This window comes from Heptranchias perlo, chromosome 33 (assembly GCF_035084215.1).
Source record: "Heptranchias perlo isolate sHepPer1 chromosome 33, sHepPer1.hap1, whole genome shotgun sequence".
In the NCBI taxonomy this organism is placed as follows: domain Eukaryota; kingdom Metazoa; phylum Chordata; class Chondrichthyes; order Hexanchiformes; family Hexanchidae; genus Heptranchias; species Heptranchias perlo.
The window spans coordinates 4,421,408-4,448,671 of record NC_090357.1 but is presented as its reverse complement, the minus strand read 5'-3'; the positions used below and the strand labels follow the sequence as shown (position 1 = coordinate 4,448,671).

Sequence of the window (27,264 nt, the reverse complement as noted above, 5' to 3'; positions counted from 1 at the left end):
GTCTCTGCCTCAACCACACCCCGTAACAAAGCATTCCTTGCTCCAACAATCATTTGCATAAAGAAATTTACTATTTACTTACTAAAGAAATGACTTGAGTATTAAAATGACCAATCTTTTGATTACATCATTCAACTACTGGGCTGTGACTACTGAGTGCCGATCACTTTAAAAGTACTTCATTGGCTGTGAAGTACATTGGAACATCCTGAGGTTGTGAAAGGCGCTATACAAATGCAAGTTGTTTTTATTCTAAAATGCACAGACATATCCTCTTTCTCCAATACATGCTACATAATTCAGGCCTATTTAGCATCTTGCAAACAGAGAAGTATCGCAGCTGGAATTATTTACTTACGTGGTCCACTTACGCCTTCAAGAAGCAAGTCAACGACTTGTTCATAGACATTCTGATTGACGTAGATCTCAGGTGTGAGGAGGACAGTACGCGTGTTATTTACAGTCAGAACCTTACAACGAACTGCATAAGTCAACAGGTTTTCTGGGACCTTGGTAATCTGTTAAGAAAATAGATTTTATAAATTGTGGAATAGAGAAAGTGCTTTGATCATCCAACTTTGTTCAAAACAATAAAAGATAGCACTAGCACATATCTTAATTCACAGACTGAAAGAACTTACAACTTTCTTTTCCCCCCTCCATCATCAATTTTCTCACCTCCTCTTTAAAAGGTGCAGTCTCCTTACTGGACTAGTTTCATGGGCAAAAGGTGGCCTCAACTACCATGGTTACCTTCATGTGCGAGCTGAGACAGTCAGTGAGGCCAAGCTGGAATGTGATGCCCCTCTCATTGAAAATTCTGCCAATACTCACTATCTAGGCACATACATGATGTAAAGAAAGGTTCCTGCGCCCATGGATTCATACACTAGCAGGAGAGGATGAAAGGAGAAAACGGACAAAAAAAAATCAACAAGAACTATCTGGACAATGGCAAAACCCTCAGACTTACATACCTCTCCCTTTACTCTTTGAAAACAAGCAAACAAGTATCTAATGATATCCTTCTCTCCAGCATCTCGATCAGCTGTCATATTAATAATGTTCCCTGTTGTCATGCAGATCAAGTGAGTCCCTGGTTCCTGAATCAGCATCCGATTGAACAAAGCCTATTAAAAGCAAACCACAATCAGAACTTAATGTTCATCATCACTGACTTCAGATAGATGCATTCAGGTCCCAATCTGAGTACAGAATTCCAAGTTCAAAATTGTTTTTCATTCACTCCCAATGTTTTGAATTCCTTGTCCACAAGTAAAAACAAAATGTTGATCCAAGCTTACAATGTTGCTCAATACTCAACGTGCTAAATATAGTCTGAAAAAGGTGCTGTCTCTAAATAACATGCTGCCAGTAGACAGGCAACTGAACTGTACTAAATGCTAACTGGGAAACATTTTATGCTTTAATCAGAATTTCTACAAGTTGCAGCTTAAATGAGCAAACTTGCAAGTCTCTGCACCAGTGCCTAGTTAACCATTCATCTACTCAAACTAAACAAGAAAAATAAAATTTGAAACCAAGTATAAAACATAACTTTGTTTTTCCATTTTCAGTTTGTTTAAAAAAAACTTGCTTTTACACGGTGCCTTATCACATCTCTTAAATGTCTCAAAGTATTTCACAAAATAAATTAGGTTGAAAGGGTCACAAGGTTCCTGAAGCAGCATACGGTTGAACAAAACCTATTAAAAAAAAAATCAGAACTTAAAGTTCATTATCATTGACTTCAGATAAATGCATCAGGTCCTGATCAGAGTACAGAATTGTTCTATTTTTGAACTACAATTTGTGAATTTCCAGATTCAAGATCTAGATGCGTTTTTGAAATTTGACTGTCTGTCAATGTAAGCAGAAAATGCATATCAAGCAGTCTTTTCTAAAAGGAATCTAATTTTGAGAGGCAGCACTGTTCCCATTGGAGGAAGGGTCAAGGACCAGAGGACATAGCTTTAAGGTGATTGGCAAAAGAACCAAAGGTGACATGAGGAAAAACTTTTTTTTAAACACAGCGAGTGGTTATGATCTGGAATGCACTGCCAGAGGGGTGGCAGAGGCAGATTCAATCATGGCTTTCAAAAGCGAACTGAATAAGTACTTCAAAAGAAAAAATTTGCAGGGCTACGGGGAAAGGGCAGGGGAGTGGGACGAGCTGTATTGCTCTGGCATAGAGCCGGCACGGACTCGATGGGCCGAATGACCTCCTTCCGTGCTGTAATCTTTCTATAATTCTATGTACATACAGATATAGGATGGCTGCCAATTGTGAAATTACAGATGTGGAAACATTAATTAATAGAACAGAGTTATGGAACATACAGGAACTTTAAATGGCACCTGCAAATCCACATTACACTAAGTTTTAGATCTTGACTGAGACAGAGTTATGAGGGAGGGGAGAAAGATTCACAATGCAAAGGCAAGGCAGTTCCATGGGTGTGGGAGGAAAATTATCTCAGGTTATTCTTGTGTACCTCCTCACCGTCAGTAACAGCATAGCACAGGCAGAGGCTAAGACACAGTGTACCTGCCTTTCCTCCAGGTCAATGAAATAGGATATAACATATTATGAGTAAGGTAGGGGGGGGGGAAGGGTAATTAAAAGATGGGAAGAAAAACAGCTTGAAATCTCGCTCAGATGCTAAACAGCAAAGAAATTTATCTGGCAGCTAGCTGTCACATAAAAAAAATTGTGGGGCCTAGGTGGACAAATGAGTTGTCACTAACATTCTATCTCTGGGACCAAGGATCGAATCAAGCCCAGACCGCTGAGATATAAAGCTTTGGCATTTCTGCACTTAAGAGTAATGGGTCCATTTTTGGTCCCCATACATGATAAAAGAGATCAAAGCAGGGGAGAAGGGGCTAGAAATCATTCTGGCCATGCTCAAGAGCTCTTAGTTATGAGGAGAGGCTCCAAGAGTTAGGGCTATTTACTTTGGTGAAACACAGGCTTAAAAGGAGGCAACACTGAAGCATTTAAAACAATGAAGGGATTGAATTCATCTGGTTGGATAGGAATGATAGGATTAGAGAGCATCCATATAGAAGCGAAGAGTTAGATTACGTGCCAGGAAATGTTCCTTTTCCAGAGTCATTACCCTCCGGAAAAGTTTACCGAAACAGGTGGTGGGTTTTGATTCACTACAGTCCTTTAAAAGAGAACATGGTAAGTTCCTGAGGGAAGAGCACGTCGTCAGTTGAGAGTGTGGGAAGTCACAGGCCACTTTTTTTTTTATTCGTTCACGGGATGTGGGCGTCGCTGGCGAGGCCAGCATTTATTGCCCATCCCTAATTGTCCTCGAGAAGGTGGTGGTGAGCCGCCTTCTTGAACCACTGCAGCCACCTAGACCTTTGCTCGAATGCATTAAGGAACTGGAGAGGAATTTCTCCAGTAATGTTCCTGAATTGGCCTCAGGTCTTTTGTTCCTCCCGGGCGGGCTGTGTTGAGGGAGTGGGTAAATGGTGCACACAGTTACACCATATCTGGATGGAGAGTACTCATGTGGCCTGACGGGTCTTTTTCTGTCCTTTTCATAGGTCTGTGTCTGGCCTTAAGGCCACAACTGGAATACTGTGTTCAGTTTTGACCTCTGCATTACATGAAAGGATGTAGAATTATGGGAGGGAGTCCAGGGGAGGCTACGCGGCTGATTCCTGAACTTGAGGGTTGAGTTATGAGGAAAGTCTGTGGACCCTAGGGCTTCACTCTCTGGAGAAAAGGATATTGGAGAGGGGTAGACTTGATGCAGGCCTAGAATTTCACAGTATTTAGAAATTAGATACAGGGAAGTTCTTCAGTCAGGCACAGCTTTCAACGACTAGGGGGACACAGTTTAAAGCTAGAGGAATCAATAGAAAATAGGAAATGTAGGCAGCTTTTTTTTTTAGTAAGAGGGTGATAGAATTGTGGAACAGATTACCATCAGGGTGATGGAACAGAAAACTACAGCAAGTTTTTAAAATGACTGGACTGCAAATGTTACACCTTTGTTCTAAGAAGAATGGGAGGATAAACCCAGCAACTTCAGGCCAGTCAGTTTAACCTCGGTGATGGGGAAGCTTTTAGGAACGATAATGCGGGACAAAATTAAGTCACTTGGACAAGTGTGGCTTAATAAGGGAAAGTTATCATGGGTTTGTTAAAGGCAAATCGCATTTAATTAACTTGATTTAGTTTTTTGATGAGGTAATAGAGGGTTGATGAGGGCAATGTGGTTGATGTGTATATGCACTTTCAAAAGGCATTTATGAAGTGCCACATAATAGGCTTGTCAGCAAAACTGAAATCCATGGAATAAAAGGGGCTGTGGCAGCATGGATACGAAATTGGCTAAGTGACAGGAAACAGTAGTGGTGAATGGTTTTTCAGACTGGAGGAAGATACACAGTGGTGTTCCCCAGGGGTCGTTTCTCGGACCATTGCTTTTTTTGTTATATATTGATGACTTGGACTTGGGTGCACAGGGCACAATTTCAAAATGTGCAGATGACACAAAACTTGGAAGTGCGGTAAACAGTGAGGAGGATAGTGATAGACTTCAAGAGGACATAGATAGGCTAGTGGAATGGGTGGACATATGACAAATGAAATTCAACGCAGAGAACTGCAAAGTGATACATTTTGGCAAGAAGAATGAGGAGAGGCAATATAAGCTAAATGGTACAATTCTAAAGGGGGTGCAGGAACAGGGAAACCTGGGGGTATATGTGCATAAATCTTTGAAGGTGGCAGGACAGGTTGAGAAAGTGGTTAAAAAAGCATACGGGATCCTGGGCTTTATAAATAGAGGCATAGAGTACAAAAGCAAGGGAGTTATATTGAACCTTTATAAAACACTGGTTCGGCCACAACTGGAGTATTGCGTCCACTTCTGGGCACTGCACTTTAGGAGGGATGTGAAGGCCTTAGAGAGGGTGCAGAAAAGATTTACTAGAATGGTTCCAGGGATGGGGGACTTCAGTTACATGGATAGACCGGAGAAGTTGGGGTTATTCTCCTGAAAGCAGAGAAGGTTGAGAGGAGATTTGGTAGAAGTGTTCAAAATTATGATGGGTTTAGATAAAGTAAATAAAGAGAAACTGTTCCCATTGGTAGAAGGGTCGAGGACCAGAGGACACAGGTTTAAGATGATTGGCAAAAGAACCAAAGGCGACATGAGGAAAAACTTTTTAACACAGCGAGTAGTTATGATCTGGAATGTGCTGCCTGAAAGGGAGGTGGAAGCAGATTTAATTGTGGCTTTCAAAAAGGAATTGGATAAATACTTGAAGGGAAAAAATTTGCAGGGCAGGGGAATGGGACTAACTGGATTGCTCTTACAAAGTGCCGGCTCAGGCCCGATGGGCCAAATGGCCTCCTTCTGTGCTGTAACCATTCTATGACAATGAATTCCTGTTGGGAAAGGGGATACAGGGTATTAGTTCCAGAATCACAGCAAGAGCCTAATAATAGGTATAGATGGGTAGGCTAGACGGATGGATGAATGAACTTGTGTAAAACATTATTATGTTACCATATGTTTTTAATTATTGCTGCCCCAGGTGAGGTCAGCTAATGTAGTACAGCCAGGGATCTTCTAGTCTTTTCCCAAAAATATTTAACAATTATTACTGCTCTCTGTGGTTTATTGGTGTGCTACATCGCATAGTTTACATGTTTATTTTCCCCACTGCAACACATACAATCCATTGTAGGAATCTCTCAACCCTATCAATGATCTATATCTTTTAGTCAAATGCTCCGAGCAACATGTAATCATCTTGGTGTAATTGAGGCTAATGAAACAGGCACAGGATGGACGTGAACCATCAGGACATAGATGTGCCAACTTTAATTTCCCCTTATGAAACAAAAAAATCTTTGTTACTGAAAGCAATATTACACATCACTGAACAATCACCAATATTCATCAAAACAGATTTAACAGCCCCATGACCAGTAAATAATGATGTGGAGATGCCGGTGATGGACTGGGGTTGACAATTGTAAACAATTTTACAACACCAAGTTATAGTCCAGCAATTTTATTTTAAATTCACAAGCTTTCGGAGATTTTCTCCTTCCTCAGGTAAATGTTTCTCCTTCCTCAGTAAATAATGAGACAGTGAAACACTGCATGAGCAACAATTTATACTTTCTAGTTACCAGCATTTTGTCAAGTTGAAGGATTCATACGATGCAAGAATGATACTCAATTGGTTTTCAATCTCCCAATTTTCTCCCTAAGGTCTTGATTCATGCTGAAATACAGTTCCACAGACAATGGACACCCTTGGATACTTGGCGAGATGCCATTTGGCACGTGAGAGTGAATATTAGCAGGCTAGTTGACCATGGAAAACCTCAAAGCTAAACCAGATTCCGTGCTTAGCTGACAGAGGACAACAATCAGGAGCAGGGAGCTTATGATTTTTTTCCTTCTAGCCCAGGGGCACCAAGGCAAATTGCAGTGCTCCTACTGTTGGATTGACAGAGATCAGCTAATTAAGTCCAGAATCAAGCCTGTGTCCTTCTGAGCTACATGGCTTAATACTATGCTACAGTGTCGTAATCCAATAGGGCACTGTTGTGCCCAGAGAACAACTTTAACACAGAAATTAAAACGTATCTCCCAGGCAATAGAAAGAACTTCAACTGTTTGAAAATGTTTATACCTGTTCAACGTTGTTCATGTCAAGCCAGTCCTGCCCATCCAGGTCTGTGGCCATATCCTCTAAGAAGACACAGCGTGGTGGAATCCCATTCCCTCCCTTCAGATTGGGGTCACCTAAAAACACATCATCCAAAGTACCTTAAAATGAATGTCAAAGCTGAGCTATTTAGCTTATATAGTCTACATAGGCAAACATGCTTGCTACAGCTTAAGCGCAAAGGGGAGCAAGAGGGGAGCGAAAGCGAGGAGAAGGTGGCAGTAGTGGTGTAGCGGGAAGAGAATGTCAAAAATTACAGTAAATATAAATGAGTGTTAGCAGCATCGAATATGTAGAACAAGTGCAACACTAAAAGGTAACAAATTGCTGCAGACTTCGGAAACAATCTCTTTTACTCATCTAGATCAATTTATATTAAATACATATTTAAAGATAAATATATATTTTTTAAACTTTCAGCGCTGTGTAGAATTCACTTCCCCAAACTTCTAAGGAACATAGGAATTGCAGGAGAAAACAGACTAAGGTCCATCTAGTTCGCCTTCTACCATCCTGGTAGTCGCATGATAGAACGATAATGGAGTTGTTGACTAATCATAGCAATCAATCTCTATCAATTAGTCTACAACAGACAAGAGGCGAGGAAAACCCCAGTGGTGGAGAGCTTGGGGAACCACAGGTCCAAAGTCATCTGTTCATCCCAAGCAAGCTACACTTACCACGTCATGTCATAAATTTTTTTTAAAAACGGAGATTAGACTAAATCAGGCGCACTGATTTGTATACAGTCTTCCGTTGCTGTTTAGCATCCCTGAGGGATAAGGTGTCCTTTCTGAATGAGTAATCTCGATATTTGGTATCCTTGTAGATGCACTGGGACATTGGCCCTGAACTAGGTATTGACAGCAATAATCACCACACTGCCAAGGAACAAGGTGACAAGCACAGATATGCATCCTTGAGGATTGATAAATGATGAACAAAATGAGTCGGTAAACCAAAACCCAATTCATAAGCTGGAGAATCAAGACAGTAAGTCAAAACATATCCAGAGAATTTCTGCACAGCAATGAATTTATTTAGGACTTCAGGCTTGTGAACTTCTCAACCGTCAAAACATACTGGTCCTAGTGGTCACAGGTGCACAGCACAAAAAAGTGTCCCTAACTCGGCACAAACTGGCAGCCTCACTCAGCGAGTGCTCAGAATGGCTCATGTGAGAAATGGAAAATAGAACACTGGTGCAGTAGCGGGTGCTCCTCTGAGGGTTGGAGCTGAGGCATATTGCTGGAGCAGAGTGGAGGAGCTTTACTCTGCATCTAACCCACGATATACCTGGCCTACTAAGGTTTCCTACTGCCACTGGTGCATGAAATTGAAATTGTTCCATTCCTCGGCACTAACAACCCTCACCTTGAGGAGCACAAAATTCATTTTAAAAAAAATAAACATGCTGGATACTCACTGTTGTCAAGTGTAATAAGAAAAATGCGCTGAAGCATATGATTGATATTGAGTTGTTCACATATTTCCTTTTGAGAGCGAAATGCACGGTTGGAGTCTGTAATCGAGTCATTGTCGATGCTCTCAATACTACTGATGTCCGAATCTTCACTGTCATAACCTTCCTCTGTAGATGCTTGACAGTCTGGAGTATAAAACATGTAACAAATTATGCAATCACAACAGGACTAGGAGCTCACTGTAAGAAAAACATGCAGGGTTCGAATGACAGTTTAAACCTTTTCCCAGTTTGTTCCTGTGCTGGGCTAGCTGATCTCAGCCAGGGCAGATGTTTAGGTGCTACAACTGGCCTTAGCATTCAGGGTTGTGGAGAAGAAAATCAGTCAGCTTCCGGCTCTCAATTGCTGCTCAGAAACCACTTCTTGAAACTGTGCATGCAGATGTCTGAAGATCACAGGGTCAGACTTAGTTGTAGCCTCACCCCAGAGGGCTTACTTCCTCTTCTCTCCTACAGATACAAATTTGTATCCCTTAACAGGAACTTTTACACCCCTGGGCTATCAATTACTACCTTCAAACCTTAATTGTGCCTCAGGTGTATGACATCATCATAGAGGGATAGGGAAAGCACTCAAAATGTGGCTGAGTGGTCCCTTTCAGTCATAGAAGTCTCATCTAAGATTACTTAGCCCCACAGATATAGCGAGCACATTGGAAGTAAATCCTGGCAGAAATGTGAGCTGACTTGCCTCAGATATTCATATGTCTGGCCATGAAAGCTTCATATCCTCTATTCCATCCCAACTTATCTAAGTGTTTTGCTAAGCCATCTGAACCCCTCTCATCAGCCTTGTCTCTTCTTCTCTCACTTCTGCTGCCATTTATTTCTACTTTCCAAAATTCTTTCTTGCAGCTTAGAAACTCATATCTCCTGTACCAACAACTTCAACTTCTACTCCCACAATCACCCCATGTGTTGCACTTGATTGCTCTTTCTGTAGCTTCCCATATACCCTATTTCCTGCCGGATCATAACGCAGGCACTTCATTACATGTCACTGGATCTTGGGATTTCTTGGGTGTATATCGCAACTGCACCATACCAAACCTGAACTCTGCCATAATGAAGCAAATAACTGCAGCCGTATCTTTGTGCAGTATACAGTAATATTAGTCAAATTTCTAGGCAGACCTCTTTCTGCTTCTTAACAGGATTTCTTTTCCACAATGATGGTCCGTCCAGTGGAAAATCACCTTCTCAAACATTTAACTGCCACTCTCCAAAAGCTGCAAGTATTACTCCTTTATCATAACTTTCTGAAGGGACATGTACAGCTCTTTTTACATTCTTGCACCACGTTCTCAGTGAACTCTTTCTTGCTGTCAAGCACAGTAAGATTTGTCTACGAATGCCCTTATCAGTGGTAACAGGGCCCCTCTCTGTTTCTCAGTTGTGTTAACACTTCCCACTCTAGTCACACGCATCACAAGTTCTATGACTCCTCTTGGCTATTTTACATTAGGAGAGAGCCATACCTGATGTATGTTCTTCCCACTGTTGACAGTGCTCCTGAATGTAAAGGTTGCAATCTCAAGAGTTCTAACAGCATCAGAGGCCTACTTTTTCAAAGGGCAAGAGTTATCTCTACTTAGCTGTTAACAGTAGGATCTTAGCAATACCAAGACACAGGGGAGAGCAGAGCATGGAGGCCATTACTGTTTGGGATACCATATTTTGTTGTTTTTTAAAAAAAAGTGGCTTTTAGCGATGTTAATTCAGCCCTGCTTTGCATCTGGCTGAGTAACTCCTCCAGACCCGTAATTCCCCACACATACACATGGAGCAGATCAGCAGTCCCTGCTTAAACCAAACTGTTAAAGTTGGAAATTCTCTTTTGCAAAGGGATTTTGATGGTGAAGCTAATATTTTAAAATGTGCTTCAGTAAAATGCAAACATTTGTTAGATTTTAATTTTATGGTTCATGTCAAAAGTAGTTGAAGCATCTTCCTTCCACTCCCTCCCATTTTGGAGTCAAATCGGACTCATCTTTTTGCCTTTCAAATGCTTGCATCAGTAACCCTCATTCAACATGGCCTTTTTTTAAATAGTACTTTATACCCATTTCCAGCATTTTAAAATATATCAATAGGCAATTAAACCTATCAGCTCTAATTTAATGGAAATGATTTATATATTTAAATGCTTGAGCTCTTATATTGCAGCTTACAAGAGGACTTGGGAGAGCGGCCCAAAAGCACTGCTCTGCTGAATTTAATTTCAATCACGTCGGTTGCTTCCCCATGAACTGACCACAAAAGAGAAGCACATGTGGAGGGAGGCCATGGCAATTGGACACCTAGCATGCATGACATGACATGACAAACTAGCGATGTCATGATGCACAAAAATGTATATGGGATGGTGTATATAGGCGATGAAATCATCAAGGGGCATGCCTAGATCATATTACTGCCAGCACAACACATTTATTAGATGCAGTTAGACTGAAGGGAAGGCACTGAGATCTGGGAAACTGACACTTCCTGGCTGCGAGTCTAACAAAATGCATCAGTTTTAGCTTTATCTAGCCACCAAGTATAGGAGATCTGGACAACAGGAGACGGCAGCTAAGGAACAATATAAAAGCAACTTGATGTAGCGAAACATCCCAAGGTGTTTCCCAGGAGCAGAGTGAAGTTAGGAAAGGTGTATGAAGACGAGACAGGCTTTGAGGTGGCTTCTGAAGTTGAGAGATGTAGCAAAGCAGAGCGCGGTAGGAAAATGATTCTGCAGTGTCGGGCAAGGATAGCTAAAGGCTCTAATACCGTTGGTAGAGCAAAGGGGTGAGGAAGGATGCACACCAGGCCAAGTCAGAAGAGTAGGAGGTGCAAATGGGGATGCAAGAGCATCTCTGGCTGTTCTCCCTTCTCTTTCAACATGCTCTTACCTGTACTGGTCAAAACTACTGTAAAGGGAGTAACTCCAGCCTGACCCCATCAGTTGTGCTAAAGGATAATGAATTACACCACAGGTACAGTAGTGTAGTGGTTATGGTACCAGAGGTCACAAATTCAAATCCGTTATAGAAACATAGAAAATCAGAGCAGGAGTTGGCCATTCAGCCCTTCGAGCCTTCAATATGATCATGGCTGATCCTCTATTTCAATAGCACATTCCTGCTCTCTCCCCATCCCCTTGATGCCTTTTGTGTTTAGAAATCTATCTAGCTCCTTCTTAAGTATATTCAGTGACTTGGCCTCCACAGCCTTGTGTGGTAGAGAATTCCATAAGAGATAGGAGCAGGAGTAGGCCATTTGGCCCCTTGAGCCTGCTCCGCCATTTAATGACATCATGGCTGATCTGATTTTTACCTCAACTCCACTTTCTTGCCTTTTCCCCATATCCTTTGACTCCCTTGCTGATCAAAAATTTGTCTAACTCAGCCTTGAGTTATTCAATGACTCAGACTCTACAGCTTTTTGGGGTAAAGAATTCCAAAGATTCACGACCCTCTGGGAGAAGACATTACCCCTCATTTCTGTCTTAAACGGGCAACCCCTTATTCTGAGACTATGCCCCCTAGTTTTAGATTCCCCCATGAGGGATAACATCCTCTCAGCATCTACCCTATCGAGTCCCCTCAGAATCTTGTATGTTTCAATAAGATCTCCTCTCATTCTTCTAAACTCCAATGAGTATAGACCAACCTGTTCAATCTTTCCTCATAAGACAACCCTTCCATACCCAGAATCAACCTAGTGAACCTTCTCTGAACTGCCTCCAATGCACGTATGTCCTTCCTTAAATAAGGGCACCAGAACTGTACGCAGTACTCCAGGTGTGGTCTCACTAGCACCCTGTACACTTGGAGCATGACTTCCCTGCTTTTATACTCCATCCCCCTAGAAATAAAGGCCAATATTCCGTTTGCCTTCCGGATTACCTGCTGCACCTGTATGTTGACTTTTTGTGTTTCATGTACGAGGACACCCAGATCCCTCTGTACCGCAGCATTTTGTAGTGTTTCTCCATTCAAATAATATTTTGCTTTTTTATTTTTCCTCCCAAAGTGGATGACTTTGAATTATGAAATTGAATTTTTAAAAAAAGTCTAGTAATTTGTTGGCTGGTACCAGTAAAAGTAATCATAAAAGCTGCCAGGCTGTTATAAAAACCCAACAAGTTCACTAGCTGGACTGGTCTACATTTGACTCCGACACTATGTGGGTGATGCTTCAAGGAATGGGCAATAAATGCTGCCTTGCCACAGCTGCCCAGATCCCTGGAACAAAGTATCTTTGTTAAAGAAGGAGACATAAAGATCACTGCGAACCAATGTTTAGATTTTTGACTAAAAACAAATTAGCAAAATTTAAATCTCAACAAAGTGCTTTTCAGTTCTATTTAAAACACGTTGGAACCTCACCTGGTTCTGGCATTCACATGAAACACCTTCACAATATACACCTGAAAAGGCAAGCTGTTATGCAACATACTCGCTGCCTGCATTTTTCAAGGCCATTGTTCTATTCCTACTTTAACATACCCAAAGATAGCAAAACAAAGGGAGCCCCACTAGCAAGATGAGGTACACTAGTGTTTGCAACGATCTGCTAGTAGCTGGGAAGCAGACAGCCTTGGAAGCTCTGAAGTATGCTTACCTGTTGCTACTGGATGGAAGTGTTGTTTCTGGACGGAAGCAAATTGTTTGGCATCGGCCACAGAACTGAAGAGAGCTGCAAAGGGGTTGCTGGATATGTTGTTGTTGTTCTCCTGGTCAGTCATTTCTCTTCAAAGCCCGCTCCATCCAGCTCCAAAGCAGGCTGTGAGTAAGACAATACAAAGTACAGATGAATCATCCACTGCTGCTAGGCAACGCTGACACTCAAAACTATTTTGGCATGTCACAATATGTATACACAACTGCACAGTAAAACCCTAAATTGCACAAATGTGCTCTTTTACTGGAGAGAATCTAACCACCTGTGTGAAAACCCATAACAGTCAATCATCCACACTTCTCTGTTTTGAGTAAACAAGCTTTCAGTAAACCCTTCCAGCTAATCCAGAAACACCTCTGCCTACAGACTGCAGGGAGCCAAAGGCAAGACTCTGTCTTGAGTTCTTCTTGACACTGAAGATGGAGATTGACATCAGGAAAGTTGCAAAGACAGAAAAACAATTACACGTTTTGTGATTTATAAGATTGCTCCTTTTATGTAATGCATTTACCTCAATAACACGTCACTGCACTTCAAAGTAATTCACGGTACGTAAAGCACTTTGAGGTAAGGCGCTACGTAAATGCATATCTTCCTGAAGCCAATACCTATGCCAAACTATACATTTGCAAAGCTTTATAACCTACCCACTTACACACCCTTCCAACACACCAACTTGCAGATCCCTGCAGAACCAGCCAGTTGTACTTCAGAGTATTGAGATACTTCTGCAGTTATGACCATAAGACCATAAGAAATAGGAGCAGGAGTAGGCCATACGGCCCCTCGAGCCTGCTCCGCCATTCAATCAGATCATGGCTGATCTTCAACCTCAACTCCACTTTCCCGCCCAATCCCCATATCCCTTGATTCCCCTAGAGCCAAAAATCTATCGATCTCAGTCTTGAACATACTCAATGTCTGAGCATCCACAGCCCTCTGGGGTAGAGAATTCCAAAGATTCACAACCCTCTGAGTGAAGAGTGAAGAAATTCCTCCTCATCTCAGTCTTAAATGGTCGACCCCTAGACTCTCCAGCCACCTCTCAGCATCTACCCTGTCAAGCCCTTTCAGAATCTTATTTGTTTCAATGAGATCACCTCTCATTCTTCTAAACTCCAGAGTGTATAGACCCAATCGACTCAATCTCTCCTCATCGGACAGCCCTCTCGTCCCAGGAATTAATCTAGTGAACCTTTGTTGCACCGACTCCAAGGCAAGTCTATCCCTCCTTAGGTAAGGAGACCAAAACTGTACACAGTACTCCAGGTGTGGTCTCACCAAAGCCCTGTACAATTGCAGCAAGACTTCCTTACTCTTGTGCTCCAACCCCCTTGCAATAAAGGCCAACACACCATTTGCCTTCCTAACTACCTGCATGGTAACTTTCTGTGCTTCGTGGACAAGGACAGCCAAATCTCTCTGAACACCAACATTTAACAGTTTCTCACCAATCAAAAAATATTCTGTTTTTCTATTCTTCCTACCAAAGTGAATAACCTCACATTTCCCCACATTATACTCCATCTGCCACCTTCTTGCCCACTCACTTAACCTGTCTATATCCCTTTGCAGACTCTTTGTATCCTCCTCACAGCTTACTTTCCCACCTAGCTTTGTAATGTCAGCAAACTTGGATATATTACACTCGGTCCCTTCATCTAAGTCATTAATATAGATTGTAAATAGCTGAGGCCCAAGCACTGATCCTTGCGGCACCCCACTAGTTACAGCCTGCCAACCTGAAAATGACCCGTTTATTCCTACTCTCTGTTTTCTGTCCGTTAACCAATCATCTATCCATGCTAATACATTACCCCCAACCCCATGAGCTAGCTGTCCACTAGTTTTTAGTGATTTCTGCACTTGGATCCCCAAATCTCTCTTCTCCTCCATAGTTCCGAGCTTCTCACCATCTAGAAAATACTCTGATTTATCTTTCTTAGGTCCAAAGTGGATGACCTCACATTTTCCCCACATTAAACTCCATCTGCCCCAGTTTTGCCCACTCACTTAATCTAGCAATGTCCCTTTGCAACTTTCTGCTCCCATCTACACCACATTCTGTGTCACTTAGTATCATCAGCAAACTTGGTTATACGGCTCTCTATTCCTTCATCCAAGTCATTAATAAATAAAGTGAAAAGCTGCGGCCCCAGGACAGATCCCTGGGGGACACCACTAGTCACTGTATGTGCCCATTATCCCTATTCTCTGTCTCCTACCTCCTAATCAATTCACTACCCCCACTCATAGGGCTCGATTTTCGCACCCCCGATCGGGTGCGTTCGTGGCGGGGGGGGCTGCGAAAATCGGGGATTCCCGGGGCGGGTCTGGAGCCCGGCTCCAACCCACCCCATTTCCGGGGTTCCCACAGACACGCTGACATGCGCGCGCAGCCCCCGCATGTGGGACTCCCGCCGGCAATTAAAGCTGGCGGGGTGCCACTTAAAGTACTTGAACAGGTACTTCAGGTTGTTTACAGACCTGATTAACCTGTTATTTTAGCAGGGATCGGATTTTGCAACTGACTGAGACTGTTTCGCGTACTGGGGGAAACATTCCCAGTTCAAATGGACGTGTTGCAGCCATCAGCCTGTGGCAGCTGCAAAGGTCCATTTGACAGGTCGGGGGTGGGGGGCTATCCTATAAATCACATATTCATTGTTTTCCAGCATTAAGTCTTGCTGCTCACCCTGACATATTGCTTAAGCAACTCAGAAGCTCATGCACACAAGCACCTGTAATTGCTGCAGCACTCCACTTCTTTACAAACTGACAATACAATAATAAAGCACAAGCATAAAAAATAGATCCAGTTATAATATGTTCTGACCCACCAGATTCATAGAGAGATCGGTAAACTTCAGTTCATCCAAAACTCTGCTGCCCGTACCTAGTCACGCACAAAGTCCTGTTGCCCACCACCGTCCTTACTGGCCAACACTGGCTCCCAGTTTCCCAATGCCTTAAATTAAAAGTTCTCATTGTTGCGTATAAATCCCTCCATGGCTTATCTCTGTAACCTCCTCTAGTTGTTCAATCCTCCCGAACTCTCCAGTCCTGACTCCAGCGTCTTGTGCATCTCCCCTCCTTTTGCCCCACGACTGGGGGCCATGCCTTCAGCTACTAAGCCCCATGATCTAGAATTGCCTCCTTAAACCTTTCCACCTTCCTCTCCTCCTTTAAGACTTCGACCTCAGTGAATCACTTTGGGGCTCTTTCTACATTAAAGGCATTATATAAACGTAAGTTGCTTTTTGTTCTGCAATGCCTGAGTGTTGAATTCAGCCATAACAAGCCTCTACAGTAAATTACAGACCTGTTTAAAATCCATTCAACGACCTGTATTAATGTTGAATATTTTGATACCAATGTCAGCTGTGGCTCAGAGGTACCACTCGCACCTCTAAGTCAGAAGGTTGTGGGCTCATACTCCCACTCCAGAGACTTGAGCATAAAATCTAAGCTGACACTTCAGTGCAGTACTGAGGAAGTGCTGCACTGTCAGAGGTGCCGTTTCTCAGATGAGACGATAAACCGAGGCCCCGTCTGCCCTCTCAGGTGGATGTAAATGATCCCATAGCACTATTTCCCGGTGTCCTGGACAGTATTTATCCTTCAACCAACATCACTAAAACAGATTATCTAGTCATTATCCCATTGCTGTTTGTGGGACCTTGATGTGTGCAAATTGGCTGCCACGTTTCCTACATTACAAAAGTGACTACGCTTCAAAGGTACTTAATTAACTATAAAGCGCTTTGGGACGCCCTGGGCTTATGAAAGCACTATATAAATGCATTAAATTCAAAAAAAATCCAGAGATGCTGATTTCAGGCACCCACACAAATGATGGTTATATAAATATATAGAACGACATAGAATTTACAGCACAGAAACAGGCCATTCGGCCCATTATGCCAGTGTTTATGCTCCACACAAGCCTCCTCCTACTCTATCTACTTCATCTCACCCTATCGACATATCCTTCTACTCCTTTCTCCCTCAAGGTTCCGGCACAGACACGATGGGCTGAATGGCCTCCTTCGGTGCTGTAAATTTCTATGATTCTATGTACGTATCTAGTTTCCCTTTAAATGAACCTTTGTCGTAGGATGCACTGCCATTTTGTCTTTAAGACCCTCCTTTGAAGTATGCCTATGTGCCAATTTTTACCCCCAAATAAATTCTTCCCTTCTGTGAAACACTACATTGATCTCTCAACCTTTGAGAAACACTTGTTAATGTTAAAAACAACTTTCTAGAAGACCAAAAGTATGTAAAAACAAGCCAAAAAAGAGCTAGGACAGATTGAATTTCACAAAGAATGATTAACTGGATTTTTAAAAAAATCCAACTTTCTCCCCTCCTCCTCTGAGGGTGCTAACTCATGCTGGGGTACGGCTACAAGGGCACCTGCAGCTCTCTGGTAACTTGAAAGCTTTTCAGCAAGTGTTACACCATAGTGGATCACGTGCATGAACTCTGACTGATTTTCCCCTTTCTAACAAAGGCACTGAGATCAACAGTAATGCTCCAACTGCTATCCTGGCTGAGATCAGCTAACACAGCACAGGCCAGGGATTGAACTGGCCGCCTGACTGGTCTGTAAAAGGCTCAGTGCCACAGTGGACAGTGTACATATTAACTAAGTCAAATTAATTCTTAATCACTTTCGTTTTTTTAAAAAGAGTGCTGATGGAAAGACTTACTCTTTAAGGAGGAAGATCTGTGTTTGTAGCAAACAGGTTAGAATGACGTCCAGATGTTCTTAGCTGTGCTTGTGGGACATTGAAATCTGACAAATCAGATACAAATACAGATTCTAGAATTCCACATCAGGAAAGTTTTAAAATATCAGGGTTGGAAGAAATATGACAACATCAGAAGCACATCTTTTCAGAACTTGGCTTCTATACAAAAACTGGAGTGTAGCCAGAGTAAACAATCACCTGGAGTGGCTGTACAACTTGTCTCCGAATTGTAGTGCTTCTGACCAAGCTGCATCTCTGCACTGCAGAACGACGCATCTAGGAACAGAAGCCATACTGCTGCATGAACTCAGAATAACAGTATAAAAACGCAAGGCAGCAAATTGAGGTCGGGACTAACTGCTGCACTGCAAACCATAAGCACAGTGAGCAATGCCTTCTGGTCACGTTTAGAATCATAGAAAGGTTACAGCACGGAAGGAGGCCATTCGGCTCATCGAGTCCACGCCGGCTCTATGCAAGAGCAATCCAGCTAGTCCCACGCCCCTGCCCTTTCCCCGTAGCCCTTCAAATTTTATCCTTTCAAGTACTTATCCAGTTCCCTTTTGAAGGCCATGATTGAATCTGCCTCCACCACCCCCTCGGGCAGTGCATTCCAGATCTTCAGGGAGGAAGAAAAACCTGGACATCAAGCAGGAAAGGAAAGCATAGTTGAAGGGAATGCTTTTCAGAGAAAGAGGTGGGAAGGCCCCATATCAAAAGGCTCTAGAGATCTGCAATGTATATAGGATATCAAATATCATGGAATGAATCGCAGGCTAACAAGGAAGTTGAAGTAATAACCAAGAACAAAACACAGATTATAAATATGGTGACCAAGATTAATTTGCCATCTTGCAATCTATTTCTGAGTATAATGGGCTATGCATTAACTTTCATGCTTACTTGCTGCTTTTGGTAGTGTTGCAGACTCTCAGTGCAGTTTTAAGGTAACATTTTTGCAGAAAGAGGATTCTATCCCTTCATAACATCGATACCTCTGGTTTAGTAGAAATTACATTAGTGTAAACAGATACAGAGGATCATTCAAAGCTTATCTCATCTAAAACAGGTCTTTCATGCCAGAAATTCCTGTAATATCAATAAACTGCAGGGTGAGGAGGGAGGGGGAAAATATAGACTAAGACTAGAACACCACTATATTGGCTATAGTGTATGCTTACGCTGTGGGCAGGAGGATGATGGTAAGGTACTCCCCTAAATCTTTTCTCTACTAACGTACAACTAAAGCTTTCTAGATTTAGGTAAGCAAGATATATCCCTACAGGGAGAAAGTGTGCAATCCATATTGTGCCAATAGAAACAGTACTACTGGTGGATGGCAATTTCTCAGTAGCTTAAATTGGGCACTCAAACAGTGATTGGTTCTGACGTGGAAACCTATGCTGACTAAGAAAAGTCATTATTCAAGTCCGAGCACCGACAGTGAGTCAGACTATTCAACTATAGGGGCATCACGGACAAGCCTGATCATGTCCTCACCCCATGTACACAAGCACACTATCAACAGAGCTAGTTAATGATCAGGAGCAGGTAGCTTCCCCACACCCCAGCAATGGATTTTTCTGCTCCCTAGCCCTAGGGCATTGAAGCCAATTGTAGTGGACCGACTGTTGCCCAAGATGGGGGTCAGCCAACTCAGCAAAGAAAAGGGAAATCAGGATTTTTAACTACGCCAGTGATTTCTTAAGCATCACTGACATGGTCCTCTGCCATAACATGCACACCCTGAAGCCCATTACTGGCCAAAAAAACATACTATAGCAAGTAAATTTCCCATCTGTGACAAACGAATCAAACAAGAATGGGTCACATGTGTGTGACTGAAATAATCTTAGCCTCAGCCCGTTTACTGCTGAAACCCTCATCCATGCCTTTGTAAGTTTCAAACTCAACTATTCTAATGCTCTCTTGGCTGGCCTCCAGGGGCACTGAGATCAAAGTGCAGCGACCCTATCACCATTCTGGCTAAACCAGTAAACTCAGCACAGATGGGGAATTGAATCTGGAGTGTGCCTGGTCTGCATGGTTCAGTAATGCACGATAGCAGAGTATATATCTACTAAACCATGAGGGAAGTTAGCATCAGCTGTTCTGAAATCTAGGTCAGGACAGGCACCCAACCATTCCTAAACATGTCTATCACTCTAAAAACCAGTGAACACGGATTCACATTATGCAGATACATATGAAACACAATGTACAGCCCACAGTACTCGTGACCACACAATGGTGAAAGAGCATTGCACCACCAATAGGGTTGCGAACTCTCTGCGATTGTCCTAGAAATTCCAGAAAGTAAAGATTAATCTTGCACATACTGCTGCGAGCAACACGGGAGAAGAGTATTAGGGGCATTAAAAAAAAAATCATTTTCTTTGAACACTTTCAGTTATTAGTTATAAAAATATTGGAGGTGGGCAAAAAGGCTATTTGACTAACCGACAAGAATCAGGTAACGAGGAATTGGACGTGATGGGCGACCAATAGCAGGAGTGTGGGGGCGGGGTGGCTGGAAGTCATGTCAGGAAACCACTGGGAATCGGTCCAACCAGAGTTGGCAACCTTAACCACCACATGTTCAATACCATACATCAAGTTACTTTTTTCCCATACTATACATTACCCTGACAGAAATGGTGGGCAGGTGACCAGCATCCCATCCTCTGCCCCCACCCCAGACTCTGCAAGCGAACACAAAGAACTGTGCCAGAAGCAGTGACAGCAACTTACCTCCTATTACCCCACCCCTTACCTCATTACGTCTGGGAGACAAAAAGAACATTTCCATTCTGTTTCCTCATCAAGATCAGACCACGGCACCTGCGCCCTCACTCCGAGTCACTGTATAATTGATTTTCCACACAGTATTTGAAGGAACAGTGGGATTGAGCTACAAGCCCCTCATAAAGTTTGCAACAAAGTCAAGAAGATGCAACACTCAATAGGAACACAGGAATTGCTAGGCAAAAAAAAAGGTCCATTTAGTTTGTCTTCTACCATCCTAGCAATCGCATGATAACAATGATAATGGAGTTATCGACTAATCAAAGCAATCGATCTCAATAAATCAGTCTACAACAGACCCATGACGCAAGGAAAACCCCAGTGGTGGAGAGCTTGGAAAACCACGTTAAAAAATGTCTTGCATTTATATGACCTCAGGACGTCTCCAAGCTCTTTACAGCCAATGAAGTACTTTTGAACTCTAGTCACTGTTTTATTGTAGGAAACGCAGCAGCCAATTTGCACACAGTAAGATCCCACAGCCATATGATAATAACCAGATAATCTGTTTCAGTGATGTTGGCTGAGGTATAAATATTAGCCAGCATACTGGGGAGAACTCCCCTGCTCCTCTTCGAATAGTGTCACAGGATCTTTTACATCCACCTGAGAGGACAGACGGGGCCTCAATTTACTGTCTTAACCAAAAGACGGCACGTTCCCCTCCAAGTCACACACCATCCCGACTTGGAGGGGAACGTCGCTGGGTCAAAATCCTGGAACTCCCTTCCTAACAGCACTGTGGGAAAACCGTCACCACATGGACTGCAGCGGTTCAAGAAGGCAGCTCACCACCACCTTCTCAAGGGCAATTAGGGATGGGCAATAAATGCTGGCCTTGCCAGCGATGCCCACATCCCATGAACGAATAATAAAAAAATCCAACAGTACAGCACTCCCTCAGTACAGCATCAGCCTGGATTTTGTGCTAAGTCTCTGCAGTGAGACTTGAACGCACAACCTTCTGATTCAGAGGTGAGTGTGCTACCTGAGGTCCAAAGTCACCTGTTCCTCCCAAGCACACTACACTTACCACATCATGTCTCAAATTACTCATATACTATATCCCAAAATGTTATTTTCCCCTCTAATTTGCACTTGAATGAATACTTACTGCTTCCACGGTCTCCCTAGTGAGCCTGTTCCAAAGACTGACCACTCGCTCACTGAAATATTGTTTCTGAAGATTAGTTTTGAATTTATCCCTCTTTCAAGCACAAGTCGGGTCCTCTGGTTCTACTGTTCTGGACAAGGTGAAATAACATGTCACGGACTTCATAATCTAGTCCCTTTAAAATCCTAAAAAATCAAATCACACCACCGCTGACCCTTTTCTTTTCAAGTGAGAACAAGCTCAATTTACACAATGTCTTTTCATAATCCAATCCAATAATACCCTACCAATTGCTGGGCAAACAGATACAATATTCTCCAGAGTTTAGATGCTGAGAGGCTGTTTCCCCTGGCTGGAGGGTCTAGAACTAGCGGGCACAGTCTCAGCATAAGGGGTCAGCCATTTAGGACTAAGATGAGGAGGAATTTCTTCACTCAGCAGGTTGTAAATCTTTGGAATTCTCTACCCCAGAGGGCTGTGGATGCTCAGTCATTGGTTATACTCAAGGCTGAGATCGATAGATTTTTGGACTCTAGGGGAATCAAGGGATGTGGGGAACGGGCAGGAAAGTGGAGTTGAGGTCGAAGATCAGCCATGATCAGGGACGGCTCGAGGGGCCGTACGGTCTACTCCTGCTCCTATTTCTTATAAATCTATATTCTGTTTCAATTATCTTCTGACTTATTGTGAGCGAGGGCAATTAAACAAAACAGGATTCTGGGGGGGGGGGGGGGGGGGTGGAAAAAGAAAACTCAATGCAAAGTAGTAAACATCCTCATTTATAGCAACAATGTCCACGAAGGTCTTCAAAAACTTATCAGGAAGAACCGGTGATAAAATTTACAGGTTTTCAATTAGTAGAAACCCACATGAGAGGTCAGTGAGCTGGTCTCCTTTAGGCTGCAAGGATCAGAAACCAACCTCTCGAACAGGGGAGAGGGAGGGGAAAAGATACGTAGACAAAATATATAATTTACCCCCCTTTTCCCCATCCAAAAGAATATTAGAAATAGAGTTAGCAGGAAGCCTGGTGCCAGACACCCAGTGACTGGCTCAGTGACAGAAATAAAGCTGCCTGAAAACCTGGGCCTACACGACACACAGTAACACCCCCAGGGCACAACAATAGGAACTCTTTAAAATTAAAATATTTTAATTAAAATATCACAGAAATATTGACAGCAATCAGTCAACGTTAAAATATATATTTTTAAATTACCAATTGACCACCACAGAAAGTTGGGGAGGGGAGGAAAACACAACAAAAAATAAATAATCAATACATTAAAATAGATAATAAAGAATATAACAACTAAATTTAAAGCAGGCCCCGGGGGTGGGTGTAAATAAACCCCAGTCACCTGGCTATTTGAGGACGCGGTTTTTCCGTCACTGAGGGGAAACCTGACAGAGGGGAATCGATTTTAATTAAATATTATTTTAGGAGCGAGGGATTTTTTTAATACTGTTTAAACTCCCTTGATCCCGAGGCCTGCGGCTGCAGGGAAATGGGCCCCGCTCGAGCCGCGCTTACCTGCGGTTGCTGGCGGCTGCGGCCTGCGCTCGACCGTCCGTGCGCGGAGAACCGGGCTCGGCGCGTACGTACCCGCCCGCCTTCCTTCCTTGCGTGCGCGTTCGTGCCCGCCCGCCTTCCTTGCGTGCGCGTTCGTGCCCGCCCGCCTTCCTTGCGTGCGCGTTCGTGCGTGCCCGCCCGCCCGCCCGCCTTCCTTCCTTGCGTGCGCGTTCGTGCGTGCCCGCCCGCCTTCCTTGCGTGCGCGCACGCGGACTCCCGATGCGCGTACCCTCACACCCACCCCCGCCCCCTCGGCGTCCACGCCACCTTAAAGGGGCAGTGGCCTCCAGATTTAAAGAGATAGCACACACCCTTCCCTCCATTCCTTTTCTACTGCCACAGCTACTTGCATTGATATGGCACCTTGAAGGTAGTAAAACGCCCCAAGGCGCTTAGCAGGAGTGTAATTAAACACAAATGGACACCGAGACAAAGCATCGGTGACCAAACACTTGGTCAAAGAGGTAGGTTTTAAAGAGCGTCTTAAAGGAGAAGAGGTGAAGAGGTTTGGGGAAGGGAACTCCAGAGATAGGGCCTAGGCAGCTGAAGGCACGGCTGCTAATGGTGGGGCAAAGGAAGCAGGGGATGCACAAGAGGCCAGAGTTGGAGGGACACAGAGTTCTCGGAGGGCTGGAGGAGTTTACAGAGATAGGAGGGGCAAGGCCATGGAGAGATTCGGACATGAGGATGAGAATTTAAAAATCGGGAGCCAATGTAGGTCAGAAAGCACAAGGGTGATTGGATAACGGGTCTTGGTGCAAGTTAGAAAACGGGCAGCAGAGTTTTTAAGATGAGCTCAAGTTTATGGAGGGTGGAAGATGTGAGGCCAGCTAGTGGAGCATTGGCAGAGTCAAGTCTGGAGGTAACAAAAGCACAAATGAGAGTTTCAGCAGCAGATGGGCTGTGGCAGGGGTGGAGATAGACGATGTTACGGAGGTGGAAGTAGGCAGTCTTCCTACATTATATGTATTAAATATTCTCTCATTTTTTTTTGATAGGGAATCCATGAGTGAGGCCGGCATGTAATGGAGAGGTTTTAAGAATGACGCCATAAATTGTAAAACTAATTTTATTATTGTGATGCAATCCCAAAAGTTAAATTGTGATGAATACAAAAATTTCTGTCTTTATTATATATGATCTTGGACAGAAGAAATCTGGATTAAAAATTGCAGCATCTCTGTCTTGTCTCTGGGAGGTCTGTTTGAGGTGTCCTTGGTTCTGTGGCAGTTAGTATATAGGTGGCCAGTACACATGATTGGCTGCATGACAATCAGAGCTTGTCAACTTATTTAATGTGAAAATCTTTCCTAGAATAATTTTATTATCTCAATTCACATTTAGTTGGCCAAAATACAGCCTGTTTAATGGAGATCCAACTTGTGTGAATTCCTCTTGATGATTGAAAATGTAATTTCCAACAGATGTCAGGTGTTAGAACCGGGCTGTCTGAAAAGTTGTGAACATCAATGAGAGAAGACACATTGCCTGGACCATCAAGACACTGTTGATGTGAGTCTGACCATAAGAACATAAGAAATAGGAGCAGGAGCAGGCCATACGGCCCCTTGAGCCTGCCCTGCCATTCAGTAAGATCATGGCTGATCATCGACCTCAGTTCCACTTTCCTGCCTGATCCCTTGATTCCTCTAGAGTCCATAAATCTATCTCAGCCTCGAATTTACTCATAGCATCCACAGCCCTCTGAGTGAAGAAATTCCTCCTCATCTCAGTCTTAAATGGCCGACTCCTTATCCTGATACTATGCGCCCTAGTTCTAGCCAGGGGAAACAACCTCTCAGCATCAACCCTGTCAAGCCTCCTCAGGATCTTATATGTTTCAATGAGATCACATCTCATTCTTCTAAACTCCAGAGGGTATAGGCCAGATCCTGTTTGTTGAAGATAATTTTCATCAAGGCTTCATCAGTGCAGTACTGAGGGAGTACTGTATTGTTAGACATGCCATCTTTTGGATGGACTGTTAAAGCAAGACCCCATCTCCCTATTCAGATGGAGTAGAAGACTCTATTCAAAGAAGAACAAGGAGTTCTCCTGATGGTCTGTCCAACATACCTCCATCAATCAGCACTGACAAAACCAGATCTTCAAAAGTAATTGTGAAGCACTTTGGAACATCTAGAGAGCTGTGATAAGATGCTATATAAATACAAGTTATTTTTTTCTTTCTATATCAAAGAAAAATATAATTATAAAGCAGATACTTTATTGTGATCTTCAGCCTTCTAATTGTTTAGCTTCTCTACATAAAAAGGGGCAATAGGAGCTCCTAAGAATTAACTTTTCTTGTTTACCAACAGATTCTGTTTCTAAGAACTTGCTGAGAGGAGCTGTAATAATTACAGACATTGACATTGTTTTTAAACTTACCCAGTTGGTGTAAAGTATAAGTTTGATTATTGCACTGTTAGTAATTCACCAATCTTTCTGCTTCTGTGTACTTTTTTATCTGTAAAAAAATCTGCAGAGCAGATTTAGCCTGTGCATAATGGTTTAATGGTGATATGTTCCTGCCTACTGAAGTGAAAGGGGATTGTGGTGGACATCCCACATATTCTCCAGTCCGCGATTTTCTCCGATTCGGAGTCAGCTATTAAACCCAGGCTATGCTAACCCAGACACAGAAAAGTATACAGATGTAGATTTTAGTTCAATAGAGACATCTGGAAACTGATATCCTGCTGTAAAAATAAATTAAAGATGTTTGGGAAAAGCCTGAACTTAACATAGATTACAGTCCTGTAATTACTCAGTGCCACACTCTAAAATAAATAAACCTTATATACTGGTGTGCATAAATATTCCTCACATATATATTAATGTTATCATATAAAAGGAGCTTGGACCAACATAATTTTTAAAACTTTAAATATTTTATTGAAATATTATATAATTGCTTAGCAACAGCAGTGCCCAAGGTGAAGAATTTGAGGATCAGTTCTGCTGTCAATGGTCCTTCTTTCTTGTGACCAGTGCAGGCTGGAATACCATCTTCTAGTGAGGCATGTCTGTTGTGCGGTGCCTTTAACAATCCTAGTCCAGTGTGTTAGTTTCACATGGGAATGTTCTGTCATTTCTGTTTTGTTGATGGGCAGCAAGTGAGAATGGGAGAGAGCCGGGCAGTGGGACCAGTTTTGGATTCCTCTTACAAACAACTGGCACAGACACCATGAGTGAAACGGCCTCCTTCTGTGCTGTAAACCTCCATATGTTCTAAAAACGCCAGGGATCATCAATTTAATATTCCTCCTTTCCACTCTCCATCTTGATATTGGTTTGTCAAATGCTGGCCAGCGCAATGTTATGAGATGTAAAATGATTAATACAAGTGGTTGAAGTATTTAAAATTTGCATATGGAGTATCAGGTATTAAAGAAGATCTACAGTGTTGATGCACCATCAAAATGGTCCAAGACACAACACACTTCTGTTCCCTCGCATGGTACGTTCCTAATTTGACTGTGCTGTCAGTAGTGACACCAAACAGGCATTAGGGATCTCCCAGCAGACAGGTCACAATAAAAATCAGGGGGCACCACACCACAGCTCACTCCCTTACAACCAGATAAAGAGCAGGGTGACCGATTTAAACACAGGTCACCTGCCTGCCCTTATGACCTCCAGATTGGCACATTTCCTTTTCCACAATCCTCACTCTGCAGGTGCACAAACATCGCCTAAGAAACGTTCGGCAATTTTTTTTCCCCACACTGACTCTGGATAATCTTTTCTTTTTAAAAAATAAAACCTCATGTCTGAAGTTTGATGATCTGTGGTTCTCTTAAGGAGGGCGCATTAGAAATTTAGAAAAACAAAATGCTTTTCATCGCACGAACAATGGCTGTTCAGCATCATCCAGCGTTTTCTTCCCATCCAAATAATCCCAGGGATTAATACAGTGCAGTGAGTTCTCCACATGTCTTTTCCAGTGTCTGTGGCTGTTTTAGAATAGGAGGAGACTGCTGCTTGGAATAGTCTGATCAATACCCGTAGCTTCACCAAATCGAACCACTGCGCTTCAGCTTGAAGCCCTGTCATCAAAGAGGAAAAGAAAAAAGAATTTTATGAGCAGTGCGGCAGGGAGGGAAAGTTGCAGTACAGCGGGGGAAATATTTTTACTTCTGTGTAAAAT

General features: G+C 42.9%; 2 protein-coding genes and 1 long non-coding RNA gene across 12 annotated transcripts in view; 1 reads left to right on the top strand and 2 right to left on the bottom strand.

Moving 5' to 3' along the window:
* Nucleotides 1-23,165, bottom strand: part of ube4a (ubiquitination factor E4A (UFD2 homolog, yeast)) — a 56,003-nt gene extending 32,838 nt beyond the window's left edge. The window contains exons 1-9 of one of the 7 annotated variants that reach the window (XM_067970887.1): nt 23,073-23,165; nt 21,539-21,668; nt 20,393-20,599; nt 17,578-17,663; nt 12,803-12,964; nt 8,141-8,323; nt 6,679-6,791; nt 978-1,130; nt 359-518 (exon numbers count right to left, since the gene is read on the bottom strand). In XM_067970887.1, coding sequence (XP_067826988.1) covers nt 359-518; nt 978-1,130; nt 6,679-6,791; nt 8,141-8,323; nt 12,803-12,926 — 733 coding nt within the window. In that variant the 5' untranslated portion in view covers nt 12,927-12,964; nt 17,578-17,663; nt 20,393-20,599; nt 21,539-21,668; nt 23,073-23,165. Of the gene's footprint in view, nt 1-358; nt 519-977; nt 1,131-6,678; nt 6,792-8,140; nt 8,324-12,802; nt 12,965-17,577; nt 17,664-17,817; nt 17,896-20,392; nt 20,600-21,538; nt 21,669-22,899; nt 22,993-23,072 lie in introns of those variants that run through there. The other 6 variants (XM_067970886.1, XM_067970882.1, XM_067970884.1 and 3 more) reach the window with 6 other exon arrangements.
* Nucleotides 23,166-23,414: 249 nt separating this feature from the next.
* Nucleotides 23,415-24,292, top strand: LOC137301401 (uncharacterized). Its single transcript, XR_010958285.1, has 2 exons — nt 23,415-23,575; nt 24,110-24,292. It is a non-coding gene; the product is annotated as an uncharacterized lncRNA (long non-coding RNA).
* A 1,691-nt stretch (nt 24,293-25,983) lies between these two features.
* The window catches only part of LOC137301399 (Na(+)/H(+) exchange regulatory cofactor NHE-RF3-like), a 37,340-nt gene continuing 36,059 nt past the window's right edge, over nt 25,984-27,264 (bottom strand). For all 4 annotated transcript variants that reach the window (XM_067970881.1, XM_067970878.1, XM_067970879.1 and 1 more), the window contains one exon: nt 25,984-27,163. In XM_067970881.1, the coding sequence (XP_067826982.1) occupies nt 27,128-27,163 (36 nt within the window). In that variant the 3' untranslated portion in view covers nt 25,984-27,127. The remainder of the gene's footprint in view (nt 27,164-27,264) is intronic.